Genomic DNA, 20358 nt, shown 5'->3' with positions numbered 1-20358 from the left:
ACTTTCTAAATGTAATCCGTGACAGTTACAAGTTACCTGTCCAAAATTGTTATCAGTAATATAGCTTTTGGATTACCCAAAGTAACGTAATCGGATTACTTTCATTTACTTTTAGATTACTTTCATTTAAGAGGCATTAGAAGAAGACAAAAATGAATATTAAGAATTGAATGACATCTATTACAAGATAAGTCAATGTTAGAGTTTACATAGCTGGCCAGAAATGGATGTTAGGTTATGTAGGCTTCTAACCCATTGCTTTCTACTTCAATACAGATAATAAAATGATTAGGCTATATTTTTACATTAAAATCTAAAGTCTGTTAGATTTACAGTCATTCCAATTAATGATATTCTGATCTTCAAGAAAAGGATTTGTAAATATGGAAATGTAGATTAGTTACATTTTTTAACCTGACCATAACCACAAAAGAAAGGATTTATTACCCAACTCAGTAATGTAGTCAGATTACTTTCCGTTACCTTTGGATTACTTTCCCCGTAAGAGGCAGTAGAAGAAAACAAAAAGGATCTATCAAACACATGCGGTATGTCATCATAGTGAGGTTAGACTCGCTCAGATGGAACAAACTTCAGTTCAGTTGGGTTTATTAAGCATAAGTACATGGTTAATTGACTTCATCTTGGTGGTTCTGTGACGTTCTTACCCTTCAGATGTGTGGAGTCAGACCTCAGAGAACTAAGTTAAGTGGCTGTTGAGGTCTTAGCTAACTTAACATAAAACCTCTCAGAGCCTTTAAATCCACTGTATTTCTAGTAGAGCTAAGTTAATATCTGAACAGCAGAAATCTGTTCATGTGGCATTCCTATTCGGGATATATAGGATGTAGCTACATGAATTAATAATAATTTATCATTGATTAGATTTATATAGTGCTTTTACAGACAATTTAACAGCATAAAATTACATAGACTCATTACACTGAATTATAGGATTTCAATGCTTTCTAGTACAGGGTAAACTGTGTAGTTTACAGCTATAATAACAGCTACTACAGTTATATCCTCTCTCTAGCACTAGTCTATGGGTGTTTAAGTCAGAGTGACAGACAGTGTGCTTTGATCTGTACAAGTTTTCCTCTACATTCCTCTTCTCTTGTAACTAAGTTGGTGTAAAAGAGACACCATCTCACAGGGGTGAACAGCAGAATGCTGCCTTTTTCTCACTCTTTACCAGTGACGTTTGAAATCTCTCCTTAGTTGCCTAGCTGTGCGATATCCCTACTCTGTTTAGCTTAACGTCTTCTTACACCTATTCCAAAGGAAACATATAAATAGCAGGGGATAGAAGCGAATAGAATCAGGAACGCTGGGAAACTCCTAGGGTTTAATGCGACTGCTGTGTCTGTCGTTTCCAACCTTCTTTAAAAGAACGAGAGCATCCTGCCTGTGACCCATATTGACAGCTGCTTTGACTATACTACAATCACATCTGATGCATTTAGATATTATTGTTTAAGATTTTGATTGTTTAATAATGCATGGATTTTCATACTTTCTTTCTTGGTTCTATCAGTTTTATTGTGTGTAAAAAAATGCTTTTACTGTTGTTTTTCTCCCATATGGAATATTTAAATACTCTTTTAGCTTCCACTAAACCTTTTAGTAAATGCTCTTTTTATGGATTTCTATGTAGATCTTGTCTTCGACCTGGACCATTTATCGTAAAAATGAGACCAAACCTTTTTTTAAATAGAAGATTCAAGTCGGATAATGAAGATTCAAGTTAGGACTTTACAATAACTTCAAGTGAAGACTGGAGGTCAGCCTGATGAACCAAAATACTCAGGGACCTCCTCCATATAGCCTCTCTCGCACACTTTCACACTTTCACATGCTGTCACACTCTGACCATAGTTTGCTTTGTATGTTTATATGTTTTGTTTGGTCAGGGTGTGATCTGAGTGGGCATTCTATGTTGTGTGTCTAGTTTGTCTGTTTCTGTGTTTGGCCTGATATGGTTCTCAATCAGAGGCAGGTGTTAGTCATTGTCTCTGATTGGGAACCATATTTAGGTAGCCTGTTTGGTGTTGGGTTTTGTGGGTGATTGTCCTTTTGTCCTTAGGTCTGGCGTGTGTTAGTTTGCGCCAGTATTAGGCTGTTTTCGTTACGTTTTTTGTATTGATTCGTGTTTCTTCAGTTTTATTAAACATGGATCGCAATAGACACGTCGCATTTTGGTCCGACTCTCTTTCACCTACAGAAAACCGTGACACATGCACACACACATTAAACATGAACTAATCGTGAATGCTGATCAGTTCATTTGTATATTTATAATTAGTAGGATAATCTGTTTTAACAAACCTTTATTATATTTGTACTTATGTATTGTATGTTTGTGGTGTGGTTTTCATATAAGCCCTTGGGCTTCCAACCACACCTGCACACTGTAAAAAAAAGTTTTTATCTGTATTGTTGTCAATCACCTGTTTTCTTTGGCTCAAATAACAAACAAAAAAATATATAAAAGACATTTGACATAACTTCAAGCATTACGGTATAATTACCCTTACCTACCTACTCAACACCTGTTCATACCAGTTCCCAACAGCCCCACTGAAAAAAAAACATGTTCACATCTTCACCACCAACTTTCTTCTCTCCACACAGGTCAAAGTGGTGCTGCGAGTCTGCCCCTCTCCCACCGTGCCCCCTTCCCAACCCCAGCCACCCATTCTTAGGGTGGACCCAGCCAAGAGAAGGGTCACCTTTATTGATCCTACCACCAACCACAATCAACAGCCACACTCCAACACCACGCTGGGGACACACGCTGGGGAAGCCAAGGGCCACTCTAAGTCATATGTCTTTGACGCAGCCTACCCCCTAGAGTCAACCCAGGTCAGTGGGTACAGTACAGTATGGTTGGTTTGTTATCTCTGTATGATGACCTGAAAACTGATGGGACTTAAAATGCCGTTTCCAGACAGCCATCGCTATATCGAGCGCTGTTATTTTAGCCTCCCAGCCTCTTTCCTTTCCCAGTTGTGTGTGTTAGTGTTGTTTGATGGATCGGACACACTCAGCCATTTCATTCATTCATGCCCCTCCGCTTAAGTGTTATTTGCGTTTTAAACAGCTGGATGAATGCTAAGGTGGATGGATGGATTCACCCTCTTTTTCTCCTTTTTTCATCCTCTTTTTCTCCTTTTTTCACCCTATTTTTCAATCCCTCTATCTTTTCTGCTAGGCGGAGGTGTGTGTAGGTATTCTGCCTGACGTCATCCGTTCTGTGGTCAACGGGGCAGACGGATGTATTCTGTGTTTTGGACACGGTGAAGCGGGTAAGTAATGAACAAAACTGCATAAACCAGCATAAATTTCAAACTGGTCCATGGTCTATGGTCTTTAAAAAAAATGTTTTACTTTTATTTAACTAGGCAAGTCAGTTAAGAACAAAATCTTGTGGTGGCATGGGAGGTGTTCCATCTCTCTTTTCCCTATGGGGGCTGTGGTGGCATGGGAGGTGTTCCATCTCTCTTTTCCCTATGGGGGCTGTGGTGGCATGGGAGGTGTTCCATCTCTCTTTTCCCTATGGGGGCTGTGGTCGCATGGGAGGTGTTCCATCTCTCTTTTCCCTATGGGGGCTGTGGTGGCATGGGAGGTGTTCCATCCGTCCTCCCCTTTATTCATCCCATCTTCCATTCCATTCATTTTCCACCTCTTCGATAAATGAAAGCGGGAGATTCATCCATAATAAATCCCAAGTGTTTTTAAGCTTCTTCCGCCGTCGCTCTGCCTGCAAAACACGTCAACATGACGCAAATATTTTGTCAGTCAGGATGAGAAGGCCGAGGTGGACTAAAAAACGAAATGGACTGTAAGACGATCTCTGCTCTGCTATTTGGAAAATGGAATCCACTTAGCTTTACTAAAGGCTTTTAATAGATGACTGTCTGTGTGACACAAATAAATAAAACCTCTTTCTCTCCTGTAAGGGCAGTGTCTCCTTGGAGCTATACCTTTCTACTACACATGACGCCACCGACCATAAATCAGATTGAATTAGTCGGGCGGTGTAGACGGCGGCAGGTCGGCTGCCAGAGGATATCAATCTCTCTCCCTCCCTCCATAGAATGGCCCTCTGGAATGAATGATGGCAGGCTGGTTCGCCTTTAATTGGACAAAACCAATTCTCTTACCCTAATTCAATTAGCATTTGGATTAGAGTGAGTAAACCTAGGACACGGATCACTAGAGTTATGGTACTGTAATACGGGACAAAAGTCCCTCCCTCCTCTATACTGGATCACTTAGGTGGCTTCTACACATTGCTCTATAAAAAGCTCTATAAAAAGGGTTCTGAAAGGGTTCCTTGTGGGGGTCAGGGAAGAACCCTTTTTGGTACTAAGTGGCATCTTTTTTTCAAAGTGCTTATTGGAGGAAGATAAAAGTGTCTGCTAGTAAGTGGCAGTGGCACACAATGTGAAGTGCCGTATGTAAATCCAATCCGGTATTATCAATAAATTCATTATTAAATTGGAGGAAATATGTTCCGTATTATAAACTGGGAGGTTCAAGCCCTGAATGCTGATTGGCTAAAAGCCCTGGTACATCAGACTGTATAGCACGGGTGTGAAAATTACGTTGATAAACAGTTTATAATAGCAATAAGTCACAGAGGGGGATTGCGGTATATATGACCAATAGACCACGGCTAAGGGCTGTTCTTATGTACAACACAACGCGGAATGCCTGGATACAGCCCTGAACACACCACCTTGAGCCTTATTTCTTAAATAACTTGGAGGAAGATGGTATTTTGACAGTGTTTTGGGTGTGGACAATTAAAACTGTTAAATCTGCCCTTTCTATCCCCTCTGTCCTCCAAGTTAACCCTACAATGGGGACATGTACTGTAATGTACGGCAGTGTAGCCTAGTGGTTAGAGCATTTGACTCGTAACCAAAAGGTTGCAAGTTCAAATCCCCTAGCTGACAAGGTACAAAATCTGTCTTTCTGCCCCTGAACAGGCAGTTAACCCACTGTTCCTAGGCCATCATTGAAAATAAGAATTTGTTCTTAACTGACTTGCCTAGTAAAATAAAGGTAAAAAAAAAAAAATAATAATAATACTGACAGTTTCAATAAACCAACTCTGAAGCCCCCCCCTACCCACGAGCTCTTTACCAAGATGCTCTGTCTCTTTCTCTCTCTCCCACACACACACAGGTTGGCACACAGACACGCACACGCAGACACACACAAACAGAGGACCCAAACTGACTGTGTTGTGTGTGTCTTATTACTGTGGTTAACAGGGAAGTCGCACACCATGATGGGTAGTGATAGCAGCAGCCAGAGTTTAGGGGTCATCCCGTGTGCCATCTCCTGGTTCTACAGTCACACAGAGAGGAGGAGGGAGAGGACTGGGGCCATCCTGGCTGTGTCTGTGTCCGCTATGGAGGTCTGTGGGGAGGACGAGACCCTCAGGGACTTACTGTCAGGCAACCTCCAGGACAGCCCATCAGCAGACCTTTATCTCTTTGAGGACCCCATCTATGGAATACAGGTAAATGATGATACAGGGGCTTATTGTTGTGGACGGTTCAGATCACATAGAAATGTGTAACATTTATAGAACTGACTTGATTCTTTGCTATGCAGAATATGGAAGTCAGCTCTCTATTGAATTTCTCTATGTGCAGCATTAGTATGAAATCTCTGCGTAAGAACAGTTTCTTAATGAAGTCCCAAGTCTTAAGAACACAGAAAAACACATGCTACTGTAGTTACATTGTTACTACTACACATGTCACTAAGGTGTCATGTCACTCTAAGGGTATCTTACGGTGCCTTCAGAAAGTATTCTTGACTTATTCCACATTTTGTTGTGTTACAGCTGTCACGGTTTTCTATAGGTGAAAGAGAGTCAGACCAAAATGTGGTGTGGCTATTGCGATCCATGTTTAATGAAAATGAAGTAAACATGAATCAAATACAAAAAAACAATAAACGATACACGAAAACCGAAACAGCCTAATACTGGTGCAAACTAACACACTACAGAAATAAGGACAATCACCCACGAAACACTCAAAGAATATGGCTGCCTAAATATGGTTCCCAATCAGAGACAACGATAAACACCTGCCTCTGATTGAGAACCACTTCAGACAGCCATAGACTAACCTAGAACACCCCACTAAGCTACAATCCCAATATCTGTGAAAAAACCCCAAGACAAAACACACCACATACAAAAACCCATGTCACACCCTGACCTGACCAAATAGATAAAGAAAACACAAAATACTAAGACCAGGGCATGACAGAACCCCCCCCCCCCAAGGTGCGGACTCCCGGCCAAACACCAAAACCCATAGGGGAGGGTCTGGGTGGGCGTCTGTCCACGGTGGCGGCTCCGGCCATGGACCCCACTCTAACAAAGTCTTAGTCCATCTTCCTCGCGTCCTTAGATAGGCGACCCTCGCCGCCGACCCTTGGCCTAGTAGTCCTCACCAAGGACCCCACTGGACTGAGGGGCAGCTCGGGACTGAGGGGCTGCTCGGGACTGAGGGGCAGCTCGGGACTGAGGGGCAGCTCGGGACTGAGAGGAAGCTCAGGCAGGTAGTTGGCTCTGGCAGATCCTGGCTGGCTGGCGGTTCTGGCAGATCCTGGCTGGCTGGCGGATCTGGCAGATCCTGGCTGGCTGGCAGATCTGGAAGAGTCTGGCTGACTGGCGGATCTGGAAGAATCTGGCTGACTGGCGGATCCTGGCTGACTGGCGGATCTGGAAGATTCTGGCTGACTGGCGGATCTGGAAGAGTCTGGCTGACTGGCGGATCTGGAAGAGTCTGGCTGACTGGCGGATCCTGGCAGACTGACGGCTCTGGCTGCTCCATGCTGACTGGCAGCTCTGGCTGCTCCATGCTGACTGGCGGCTCTGGCTGCTCCATGCTGACTGACGGCTCTGGCTGCTCCATGCTGACTGACGGCTCTGGCTGCTCCATGCTGACTGACGGCTCTGGCTGCTCCATGCTGACTGGCGGCTCTGGCGGCTTCTTGCAGACTGGCGGCTCTGGCGGCTTCTTGCAGACTGGCGGCTCTGGCGGCTTCTTGCAGACTGGCAGCTCTGGCTCCTCCATGCAGACTGGCGGCTCTGGCTGCTCCATGCAGACTGGAGGCTCTGGCTGCTCCATGCAGACTGGCAGCTCTGGCTGCTCCATGCAGACTGGCAGCTCTGGCTGCTCCATGCAGACTGGCAGCTCTGGCTGCTCCATGCAGACTGGCAGCTCTGGCTGCGCTGAACAGGCAGGAGACTCCAGCAGCGCTGTAGAGGAGGAAGGCTCTGGCAGCGCTAAACAGGCGGGAGACTCTGACAGCGCTGTAGAGGCGGAAGGCTTTGGCAGCGCTAAACAGACAGGAGACTCCGGCAGCGCAGTAGAGGAGGAAGGCTTTGGCAGCGCTAAACAGGCGGGAGACTCCGGCAGCGCTGGAGAGGAGGATGGCTCTGGCAGCGCTGGAGAGGCGAGGCGCACTGTAGGCCTGATGCTTGGTGCTGGCACTGGTGGTACTGGGCCGAGGACACGCACAGGAAGCCTGGTGCGGGGAGCTGCCACCGGAGGGCTGGTGCGTGGAGGTGGTACAGGGTAGACCGGACCGTGCAGGCGCACTGGAGCTCTTGAGCACCGAGCCTGCCCAACCTTACCCGGTTGAATGGTCCCGGTCGCCCTGCCAGTGCGGCGAGGTGGAATAGCCCGCACTGGGCTATGCAGCCGAACCGGGGACAACATGCGCAAGGCTGGTGCCATGTAAGCCGGCCCAAGGAGACGCACTGGAGACCAGATGCGTAGAGCCGGCTTCATGGGACTTGGCTCGATGCACACTCTAGCCCGGCCGATACGCGGAGCTGGAATGTATCGCGCCGGGCTATGCACCCGCACTGGGGACACCGTGCGCTTCACAGCATAACACGGTGCCAGCCCGGTCTCTCTAGCCCCCCGGTAACCACAGGAAGTTGACGCAGGTCTCCTACCTGGCTTCGCCATACTTCCTGTGAGCCTCCCCCCAATAAATTTTGGGGCTGACTCTCGGGCTTCCATCCACGCCGCCGTGCTGCCTCCTCATACCAGCGCCTCTCCGCCTTCACCGCCTCCAGCTCTTCTTTGGGGCGGCGATTTTCTCCAGGCTGTACCCAGGATCCTTTACCGTCGAGGATTTCCTCCCAAGTCCAGAAATCCTTATTTCGCTGCTCTTGCTGCTGTCCGTTACCACGCCTCTTGGTCCTGTTGTGGTGGGTGATTCTGTCACGGTTTTCTATAGGTGAAAGAGAGTGAAAATGAAGCAAACACGAATCAAATACAAAAAAACAATAAACGATACACGAAAACCAAAACAGCCTAATACTGGTGCAAACTAACACACTACAGACATAAGGACATAAGGACAATCACCCACGAAACACTCAAAGAATATGGCTGCCTAAATATGGTTCCCAATCAGAGACAACGATAAACACCTGCCTCTGATTGAGAACCACTTCAGACAGCCATAGACTAACCTAGAACACCCCACTAAGCTACAATAACTGTGAAAAAACCCCAAGACAAAACACACCACATACAAAAACCCATGTCACACCCTGGCCTGACCAAATAGATAAAGAAAACACAAAATACTAAGACCAGGGCGTGACAACAGCCTGAATTAAAAATGTATTAAACTGATATTTTTCTCACCCATCAACACACAGTACCCCATAATGCCAAAGTGAAAACATGTTTTTAAAAATGTTAGAAATGTATTTAAAATGTACTTAAAATGATATACGGAAATTTCTCATTTATATAAGTATTCACACCCCTGTGTCAATACATGTCAGAATAACTTTTGGCAGCGATTACAGATGTGAGTCTTTCTGGGTAAGTATTTAAGAGCTTTGTACATCTGGATTGTACAATATTTGCACATTGTTCTTTTAAAATTTCTTCAAGCTTTGACAAGTAAGTTGTTGATCATTTCTCAACAGCCATTTTCAAGTCTTGCCATAGATTTTCAAGCAAATTAAAGTCAAAACTATCACTAGGCCACTCAGGAACATTCAATGTCGTCTTGGTAAGCAACTCCAATGTATATTTGGCCTTGTGTTTTAGGTTATTTTCCTGCAAAAAGGTGAATGTTTCCCAGTGTCTGTTGGAAAGTAGACTGAACCAAGTTTTTCTGTGCTTAGCTCTATTCCGTTTATTTTTATCCCCCAAAATTCCCTAGTCCTTGCTGTTGACAAGCATACCCATAACATGATGCAGCCACCACCATGCTTGAAATTATGAAGAGTGTTGGATTTGCCCCAAATATAATGCTTTATATTCAGGAAATGAAGTTTAAAAAAATGTTTTTTTTTGTTGCAGTTTTACTTTAGTGCCTTATTGCAAACAGGATGCATGTTTTGGAATAGTTTTATTCTGTATACAGGCTTCCTTCTTTTCACACTGTCATTTAGGTTAGTATTGTGGAGTAACTACAATGTTGTTGAGCCATACTTAGGAGAAGACTATCACAGCCATTAAACTGTAACTGTTTTAAAGTCACCATTCGCCTCATACGAATGGTGGCTATTTTAGCATGTAAATCTTGTGGGGCAAACTAATGTTTTGGGAATGTGTGCCAGCAAAGCCACAACACAACGCTAAACAATACTTTAATTGCGCTATAACATTAAGAAACGGTGCCCACAAACTGTTAGGAACTACATAAAGCTGTCCCAACAGCAGAGTCCCAACAGCAGTCCCAAAACCTTACCACTACTGCACCTGGTTATCAGCGGAGCAGTCCTTTAAAAATTCAGAATTCAGAACATGGGCGGTTCTTACAGTGTTTTCCCTGTACACCAAGTCAGAACCATAGGATAAATGAAGGGGCATATAAGCAGACAATGAAAGCTCCTACAATATTAATTGATTACATTTCTCTAAAACAGGTTATAGGCTACATGTGCACCACCAAGTCAGAATAGCTGGCAAAATTAAGAGGGGAAAATAGACCAAATTTTAAGGATGAGGCACATGGGCTCATCAGCATACAATACATTTTTGGACACCTTGTTGTGCTGTGCTGACTTGAACAGGAAGGTGGCACGGCGGTCCTTTGTGATAAAACTTTGTCATCAAAGTCTGGTATTCTCTGGATTTATGGTGCTTTAAAGACAACTGGGAACTCTGGAAAAAACAAGGTTGAAATATGATGACATCAGTGATCTTCAGGTCGGAGTTCTAGAAAGAGGCCAGAGTTCCTGATTTACAATTCTGAGTTGGATGACCGTTTAAAATGTATTTTCCCAGTCAGAGCAAATTTTTTCCCAAGTTCCCAGTTGTCTTGAACTCACTGAAGTCAGATTTCCCAGTTCTGAGTTAACAGTTGTTTTGAGCACAGGCAAAAATCCTGCTGGATTGACAGCATGGCCAATGTTGAATGTTTATCATTAAAGCTTGGCAAAGAGACCCTTAAACATAGACTTGGACCACACAGCCACTCCACTGAATAGCAGGCTAGTGATTGCTGTGCAATACTTGCAGTTAGCCACTAATTCTTTCCAAACCACTCTTTGTTGAATTTGCAATTTCCAACTTGTTGTTGTTCAATGAGCACCGACACATTTTATCTATAATTTCTCTTCACTATTTATCTTCACATGACAAGGATTAAAAAGGGATTTGCCAGTAGATTGTCAACTTGATTCATGATGATGACTGTTAGCTAAGATTTTGAAAGTATGATGTTGACATCAGTCCAATCAAAGCTACTGTAGACATAATGGGATAGAAATTTTATCTTTGGCCAATGACCTTGAGCATTCTTGGATGGGCACTTCTAATGTAACTCTATGGCAGCACCCAACGGGATTTAATTTTCTAGCTTTACCCTTAGATTTGGTGGTGACATAGTGCCCTTATGAGTGACAGAACACGAGCCAATGTATAAAATATTTATTTATTTATTTTAGCTAAAAATTGTGAGCTCTGCCCTGAATGACAGGTCGCCACTGGCCTCATGGTGATATCCCTGAGCGGTATCCTTCCTCTCCAGCAACTTAGTTATGAAGGATGCCTGTATCTTTGTAGTGACTGGGTGTGTTGATACACCATCCAAAGTATAATTAATAACATCACCATGCTCAAGGGGATATTCAACATCTGCTTTTTAAACATTTACCCATCTACCAATGGGTGCCCTCTTTTTTACCAGGTAAATTGACTGAAAACTAATTCACAGCCTGGGGAGTAGTTACAGGGGAGAGGAATGAGCCAATCGTAAGCTAGGGATGATTAGGTGACAGTATAAGGGCCAGATTAGGAATTTAGGTAGGACATCAGGGTTAACACCCCTACTCTTATGATAAATCTCGTGGGATTGTTAGTGACCACAGAGAGTCAGGACACCTATTTAACATCCCATCCAAAAGATGTAATCCTACACAAGGTAATGTCCCCAAACACCACCCTGGGATATTTATTCATTAGAGCAGAGGAAAGAGTGGCTCCTACTGTCCCTCCAACACCACTTCCAGCAGCATCTGGTCTCCCATCCAGGGACTGACCAGGACTAACCCTGCTTAGCTTCAGAGGTAAGCCAGCAGTGGGAAGGAGGGTGATGTGCTGCTGGCTCTTCCTGAGGCATTGGAAAACCTTCCTGGTCTTTGTGGTTGAATCTGTGTTTGAAATTCCCTGCTCAACTGAGGGGCCTTACAGATAATTGTATTTGATGGGTACAGAGATGAGGTACTCAATTCAAAAACCTTGTGAAATACTGTGATTGCACACAGAGTGAGTCCATGTAACTTATTATGTGACTTGTTAAACAAATGTTTACTCCGGAACTTATTTAGGCTTGCCATAACAAAGGGGTTGAATACTTATTGACTCAAGCCATTTCAGCCTTTAATTTTTAATATATTTGTAAAAATGTCGAAAAACTATTATTATTTTTTTTCAATTCCACTTTGACATTAAGGGGGTATTGTGTGTAGGCAGTGACACAAAATAGCAATTTAATCCATTTTAAATTCAGACTGTAACACAACAAAATTTGGCAAAAGTCAGGGGGTGTTAATACTTTCTGAAGGCACTGTATATAATTACTTATATATAATTACTGTTTTGTTTGGTACTAACACAGTCAGGAATTAGACAACACTAATTCATTCCTTATTCAGATGCATTATCAGAAGAGCCAGGGAGTGGGATTTAACTTAATTACAGTAAATAATCCCAGTTACAAAATTACATTGGCATTGTCACATTGAACAACACGTCATATTATATTCATGCCTTGCTGTGCCGGTGTCTGTCCCGGAGTCCCCCTTTCCCCCTCTGTGCCGTAGTACCTCTATCCAACCTTTCTCCCTCTCTACATACATTATCTGTGTTCTGTCGTGAAAATAAAATACAAATATAAAATAAAGTTAAGTATGCTGTCTTCCTCTAATGCAGCTTCGGCACCACAGTGTGGTATCTGCCCCCAACGCCGAGAGAGCTGCCTTCCTGCTGGATGCAGCCAACGCATCACGCCACCGTGCCGGCGGCCCGACGAGTGGAGCTCGCAGTGACATCACCACACCATCGTCCTCCTCCAGCTCCCATATGTTTTTTACTCTGCACGTCCAACAGCAGTTCGCAGAGGGCAGCGGCAAAGGTTGCTATTTCTGTACATTGTAGAAAAGATAACTCTGGCATGCTATTCCGTATATAGATCAGATAGAAATATCTATGGGCCCTATATCTACGGTGTGTAGGAAATAAGGTTATTACCTATGCACATTGCTTATTGTGTCCACGTTTCAGTCAGAGTACTTTGTCAAGACACTGACAGTAAAAATGTCTGTACGCTCTTTATTTTTGTTCGTATTTTTTCCTTCTTCTTATTGGTCAGTGACCTGTACGTAGCTTGCACTGTATGTGTCACCGTACGGACTCGTGAGTAAGCTATCAAGCTAATATCTGGAGACTTCATTTGCATATGGCTGACTGAATAAACTGTACCTCATTTGTTTTCTAAGAATACTTGGAATACCTTGGATTTATTTTTTATTATTTTCTTTGCTCTATTCTCTCTGGTGATCTCAGTTTTTCCGCCCTTCATTTCCTCTAGTGAATTCTCTCCCTCTCCCTCTATCAGTACCAGGGGGTCATAGCAGGTTGATCATGATAGACCTGGCTAACAGTATAAAGGGGACCAGTAGAACCAGTGACAGCAGAACAGGACGTCCTGAGTCTGAACTGGGCAGTGTTATACTGGCCCTACTCAACAATGGAAACAAAAACATCCCCTACAGGTTAGATATTGGAGACTTTCAATTTAAAACATTTGATTCAAGCAGTAGATCATGAAATTGAGTCTTTAATACTGGTATGTCATATAATTGTACGTATATGTACGTGTTATGTATAATGCATGACGGTGATGATGAGGATGGTTGTATTTTGTGCTCACCACAGAGATAGTAAAGTGACCATGCTGCTACAGGAGTCTCTGGGTAATATTAACTGTTATACGACCGTGCTGGCCCATGTGATTGACTCACCAGAACACTTCCCAGAGACACTCTCCACTGTCCAAATTTCCTCGCGCATTCGCAGGACACAGAAGAAGGCAAACGTATGTCTACTGAATTATAGATTACTTACCATTACATTCTTGGTGCCAAGAATGTTGTTAAAAGTGTTATTCAATGAACCATGGGTGGCCTAACAGTAAACAATTGAAGCAGTTTAGTAGCATTTTTGTTTTGTGGCGAGGCAAAAAAATGATCACTAACTTTGACCTCTCTCTCTCTCTCTCTCTCTCTATCTCTCTCTCTCAGCATTCAACATCCTGCTCTCCCAGTGGTAGAAGTCTGACTAGAGAGAGGAGTGGAGGGAGTAGTCCCTTCTCTCTCAGAGCGTTTCACTCTACCAATGCTGTGGACTCTGACCTCAGTGACCTGCCCCAGCTCAGGCTCGGTGGCGACCTGCTGGATAACCACTCCAGCAGCAACCAGTGCTGTGACACGGTCATCCACGTCAACCCCGATGGCTCGGTCCAGCAGCCCAGTGCGGAGCTGACCCAGCAGGGCCAGGGCCAGCCGGAGTTTACCCCCATTATCCACTCTCTACACCAGAATAAGGCTGAAGCGGAATCGGAGGATGCTGAGCTTTCTGCTCTAAAGAAAGAGCTATTGCAGCACCTTCTAAACATCATGCCCAGACTGCAGGGAGAGAAGAAGAAGAATGAGGGCATCATCCAAGAACAACTTCCTCAGAATACAGCAGAAGTGGGCCAATGTGAGAGGAACTTAAGTCTTAAGTGTGACACTTTCGCAGAGCTGCAGGAGCGACTCGGGTGCATCGACGGCAGCGAAACAGTTACCAAGTCATCGTTAAAAGAACCTTCTGCCATGACCGAGTCCCTTCCAGTCCCCCAAGATGGCTCAGGCAGAACTGAGACTGTGGAGAATACCTCCTTCTTGAAACTACTGAATATGAAGGTGAAGTGGTGTGAGCTTTCCATTGTGGGCGAGAAAGAGAGCCTGGTGACAGATGGCAGTCTTCCGGTCGACAGTTTTCAGAGAGAGGACTCTGGTCTGTATGACTGTGAGGAGGGAAGTGCAGCCAGCTCCAAAGAGGACCAACCAAACCCCTGTGGCTCTATCAGTATACATCCAGGCTGCCAGGACCAAGGCAACCCCCCTGAGTACAGCTTTCTTCCGCAGCACAGTGACATCTACACTCCAATCAGCCCGGTGCCAAGCTCTCATCCTCCTCTGTCTCTTCTTCCCCTGCCTCTGGAGCCAGCTGGATACCCAGGGAGGTCTGGCTTGCTGCAACACCAGACCAGGACCTCTCCGGCGGGCAAGAGCACTCCGATATCCCCCTCTCTCTCTCCATCCCTCCTCTCCCCCTCGTCCTCCACCACCTCCTCCTTGGCTACCAGTGTTCTCCTAGGAGAGATGATCCTTCCCCAGCTTTCCAAGCTGCCTACTACAGAGTCGGACCTGAAGGAGATGAAGGCCACCATCACGGTCATGGTCCAGCAGCCGTTGGACCAGACGGGTCAGGATGAGCTGGTGTTCACCATGGTGGAGGAGGTGACCATCAGCGGGGCGCTGGAGAGAGGAGGCCGGGCAGGGAACATCATTAGGATCAGGGATGCCCACTCCTCCTCTGGCCAGGCTTCTTCAGGGTCAGTACTGGGTTCCCTTCCCATCAGGATTATCAGTAACATTAGTGAAGATTCTACAGGTTCCACTATCAAGGCCATGGACCCTGCTACTACCACTAAGATCATGGCTGTGGAAGTCAACACCAAACCCAAAGCCATGTCTTCTCTCTCCAGGGTGGAGAACCGGGTCTTGCCCTCCTTTATAAACCCCTCGCTCGCTGACCTCAGTAGGAGTAGTGATGCGGAGGGGTCTCGTCATCGCCGAGGGGTTTCTAACACCCGTTTCACGCGAGCGGATGCTTATGCTGAACCCGAGAAGAAAGATCATCTAAAAAGTTCAGGAAGTAAAACGGCGATGGAGACAGAAGGTGCGTTCTATATTACTGAGAGGAATCACGAGAAGAGTACCAACGAGAGCGTTTTGATGCCAGGTGAAACTAATAGTATTGCATCATGTGACACACATGCCTGGGAGGAGACCGGTTGCTATGAGATGATGTCATTAGAGAATAGGGCCAGAGGGAGAAGTGGTAACCAAGCAGAAAGGAGCTATCCCAGAGGAGGGGAGTTCACCACCTGTTCCCTAACCTGTTATGACCGGGTCTTACCTGTTCCATCTTCCCTAATTACTCCAAAGACACCAGGGGACAGTAGTGAAAGGAGCAGGAATACACCAGAGAACTGTATCCCTGGTTACCTTCTAGCTACCCACCACAAAACAGCCAGTCTACCAAGAGGCTGGCATAATATCAACAAGCAGGAGAGCTATGTAATGAGCGAGGAGTATAAAGATAAAGCCCCAGACGTTACATCATCCACCCCTGGTAGTCCCTGGATGACCCTGGAGAGGAGGCCATCCTCAGCCAGGCAGGGGATCTTCTCCTGTGCCAGGGAGAGCCTCCCTCTCCCCTTCTCACCAGCTCGGAAGTACAGCCTGGAGCAGCAGCAGAGACAGAGAACTAGTAACAGTCCTCTCAGCACAGCCAGTAGTTCACCGTTGGAGCCCAAGCCATCCACTCGGAGTGTTAGACATGATAGCGGCAAGCTGGAATCTCCCATAGAGGAAAGCAGTAGGCTATTCAGTGCTAAATTAGAGCAGTTGGCAAGCAGGACCAACTCTTTAGGTAGAAAACCACTGGAGTTCCACACTCTGGACCAAGGCAGTAGCCTATCCTCTGTGAGCTCCATGGGGAGCTCCAAGGGCTCCAAAGGGAGTTGGGAAGAGGAGTCCAGCCAATCCACCCTACACCGGGCCAGCAGGAGCCCCAGGAGGGCCCCTAGGTCCATTCCCTTGACTGACAAAAACACCTCCTACACAGCCCATTCTCCCAAAATCAACAGGTCAACCTTTATAACTGAGCCCAACACCACCACCTCCACAGCCCTCCAGTCTCCTAGAACCAGCCGATCTAAGCTCTCCGCGGTGGGGAAACTGATGATGACCAGCCCTAAGGTCCGCCGGATATCCATCCCCATCCCCAGTACCAAGAACCTCAGCTTCTCCCCCAAGGCGTTCCGTCAGTCCATCAACAGGAGCGCCAGTCTGTCCCCTGATGGGAAGAGACCTGAGCATGGTCCACCCTGGTCCACCCAGTCTCTCAGCCGAAACCAGACCCCCTCGCCTCAGACCCTACCACCACGCCTCATAACAAAGTCCCCCGTCCGGGTAATCAACGGGCGCATCTCAGAGCTCCTGCAGATCGGCAGAGAGCCCTACCCCTCTGGCGGGGCCTCCGGAGGACTAGTTCTAGACAAGATGGCAGCAGCGGCTGGAGCTGCCTGTAGATCCATGGGAGAGGTTCATCCTGTCCACCCTGTACCCTCACCCTATGCCAGGGTAACAGCGCCTCGCAGGCCCAACCACCTCAGCGGGCACGCCAGTGATGTCACTAGTGTGTTGAGCGGGGAGCTGCCCCCGGCCATGGGTAAGACAGCGTTATTGACCAATAGGAACAGCGTGGTGAGCAGTGGCTATGAGAGCATGGTTAGGGACAGCGAAGCCACAGGGAGCATTACCTCCAACAGAGACTCTATCAGCAATAAGAGCTGTTCTATGATCAGTGTGACCCGAAATGAGAGGAACCCCAAAAGGAGGAGCAGCAACGGTAAGATCTGATCTGGGTAATTCCTTAATTGAATGCACAGCCAGCGAGCAAAACTGGACAAAACTGGTTGAAATGACCTGGTAATGACTGCATTTGAACCAGTTTTACCCGCTGGTCATATTGTAAGTCGCTGTAGTTACAAGTGTGTGATTCATGTTTCCTGCTTTGCATTTTGTGTTGTGTTAAAATAGCAGGAATGTGCTCTGTGGATTTGGTGAACAAAGTCTTCTGTGTTAACAGCAAAAAAAACATGGATGTGCAATGAAGTGAGGAACAGCTATGTGTGCGACGTGCATTTTCACAAATTGTAATGCATTGTACAGTAATATTGGCTTTTTATGTAATTCATTGGTATTGCACAGATTACTATTCATTGCATCTCCTGTCCTCTTATTTGCATCCAAAGACTTTATCTAGGTCACATCATTAATAAATGAGCCCAAGGAGAAAAGTGCTTGAATTGTCAAGTAAAAAATAGTCTTGATATTAGTGGGGCTTGTATTTGTCTTGTCGTGGAAATTCTACACAGGGACACTCAAAATCAATCTTAAATTAATAATTGTTTATTAACAGGGAGGTCTGGAGAAGAGTTAACTGGAGAAGTTCCAACAAACTTGATGCAACATAGTGAACTTCTGTCAGGAGCTCTGCCAGGGCAGTCCCGTTAGATCTCTTATGTACTGGTTACAGACAAGTTACATAGTTATAGTTCATAGGGTTGGTTCTGGCATGTTTCTGGCACCATCTCCAATCTTAACTTATAGAACATAGTCTTGGTGTTCTGCCAGATGGTCCTAAGGACGGGATCATGTCACCCACCCTTCATATCTTTACCAAGCACAGGCAGGAATCAAGGATTATTTATGACACTAAAACAAGATTAACATTTTCAAGGCTGTCTCTTCACAAGATAAAATGTTCCATCCTCTTAATAATCATTACATTTTAAGGTAAGCATTAGATTTTAGCTTCTATATCAAAATGCATCATTGTAACAAAATCTAAATAAAGGTTATACTTAAATTAACGGGAGTGAATCTAATTTCTTTCATAATCATCACACTAAAGCTAAAATCTACAATCAAAGTAGTAAGTAAACAAAATCAACGCATAAAAACACGGACACTTTCAAACCCTCCATTCTGGGTTGTACAATCCAACTTGCAAAACCATGGCTTTAATACCTTCGCTTCATACAATTCCACATGCTTTATTACACAATTTCATTTATGGATTCTGGAAATAACATTTCAGCTGGAGCTTTTGTGGCGAGTGGCATGTTAATGACATATCAGTATCTGAATGCATTTCTAGTCTAAAGTACTCTAAATTCCGCAGTGTGCAGACCTCCACAATCATCCTGATACCCCAAATAAACCATTTTGGGTAAGCCTAAATCAATTACTGGCATGGTTGACCACCCCCCTCCCCCCGGCACTCTCGGTCTAGCATTTGGCTGGCCCCTTGATAATGTCCCGATTTCTCTCACCTGAAGCCGCCCTTGATAATGTCCCGATTTCTCTCACCTGAGCCACCACTGTCCTTTAGAATAGCACGTGTGTAACGATAGTCTACGTGGTCTGAGAACCACTGATAATAGCACAAGGTGTTATTTAGAGTCATTGAACATGCACATGAGTGGTGTGGATGACTGTAGGCATTTATGATGATCTGTATTGAATAGGGAATTTGTGCATGTGAGAGATATGAAAGGAGAAATATTATTCCCGAATGTGCTGTTAAATAGAACATCTTGTGTAAATATCTAAACATATGTATGATTAGAAACTAGTCTAAAGGAGGAATTGGTGAAGAAAAGTATAATGGATTACTAGAGATAAAGTAACATATGAAGAGTTTAATGGGTTACTGTAATGCCCGGGGTGTAGTGGAGGAAGGAGTCAGACGCAAGAGACAGAGAGTTCAGAGTAGGCTACTTCTTTATACACCGACCAGGTGAAAACAGACGCCACTCAAAACAAATGCCCCAAAACACAGGGGAACTAAACAGTCCCAAAACAGCTCACGTACCCGGACAACCGTGACATACATGCGTGTACAAAGAGTACACATAAAACAATCCCGCACACCCAGCAGCCGGGCCGGCTGGCTAATAAAGCCCAACTAATAAACCTTATTAACAACAGGTGTAACTAATAAACAGACAAGGAGGGGGAGGAAAAGATCAGTGGCAGCTAGTAGGCCGGTGACGACGACCGCCGAGCGCCACCCGAACGGGAAGGGGAGCCACCTTTTGGTAGGAGTCGTGACAGTTACTAGATATTTGATAAAGTAACAATGGAAAAGAATAATACAAATATACGACTTGCACACCCACACGTAAGTAAATGTTGTAAAAACTATTCTGAGAAATATTCAGAGTGGTCCCTTTAAAGCATTGTATGACTGTCTAAAGGGTCTGAGAAATAAAGTCTCAGACTTTTGGTAAAGGTACGAGACTTGACTTATCCCTAACCAATAAAACTATAAATAGAACCAATGAATGTTGAACATGATTTTCTGTTAACTAAATTTAAGGCTACATATCCAATAATATTTCTTAATATCCAAATTTCAATCTTGTTATTATCCCAGTTTCAATCAGCTTAATACTTTCCACACTCATAAAACTTTCACATCCGCATTCACTACACTCACACAACTCACATCCACATTCACTTCGTGCTATGACTTGACTTAGGACTGGGGGTACCTTCCTCCATTTTTATGTTTAGTTTAATTGGTTTTATTATAATTCTTTCCTATTTTTATACAAATTCATTTAAATTGACTTCAGTTGCTGAGTCCCTCAATTGTTTGCAGGTGATGTGTCTCCTGGGCAGCTCACAGTAAGGGTCTGGGCGGGTCTCATCCTCTTTTGGTCAGGAGAGAATTTTCCTCGCACTTCATAAAATTTGGCAGCGGTTTTCCTAGCAGACCCCCACTGGAAAGCAACGCAGGCAGAATCAATCATCTTGTTCGTTGATGCCAAATTCTCAAGAAAATTCTACACAGGGACACTCAAAGTCAATCTTAAACGAATCATTGTTTATTAACCTCTAGCGTCGAGCAATCCCGTATCCGGGAGTGTAAT

The 20358-nt window shown here is 44.8% G+C and overlaps 1 protein-coding gene across 1 annotated transcript in view; it reads left to right on the top strand.

The window, feature by feature from the left end:
* LOC135505759 (kinesin-like protein KIF26B) overlaps positions 1–20358 on the top strand; it is a 31204-nt gene that overhangs the window by 7660 nt on the left and 3186 nt on the right. Inside the window, exons 6-12 of the mRNA XM_064924859.1 lie at positions 2635–2865; positions 3215–3308; positions 5286–5536; positions 12453–12654; positions 13138–13294; positions 13458–13617; positions 13823–17264. Of these exons, the coding sequence (XP_064780931.1) occupies positions 2635–2865; positions 3215–3308; positions 5286–5536; positions 12453–12654; positions 13138–13294; positions 13458–13617; positions 13823–17264 (4537 nt within the window). The remainder of the gene's footprint in view (positions 1–2634; positions 2866–3214; positions 3309–5285; positions 5537–12452; positions 12655–13137; positions 13295–13457; positions 13618–13822; positions 17265–20358) is intronic.

Source organism: Oncorhynchus masou, chromosome 19, assembly GCF_036934945.1.
Source record: "Oncorhynchus masou masou isolate Uvic2021 chromosome 19, UVic_Omas_1.1, whole genome shotgun sequence".
Lineage (NCBI taxonomy): Eukaryota > Metazoa > Chordata > Actinopteri > Salmoniformes > Salmonidae > Oncorhynchus > Oncorhynchus masou.
This window is presented reverse-complemented; position numbering and strand designations above follow the sequence as displayed.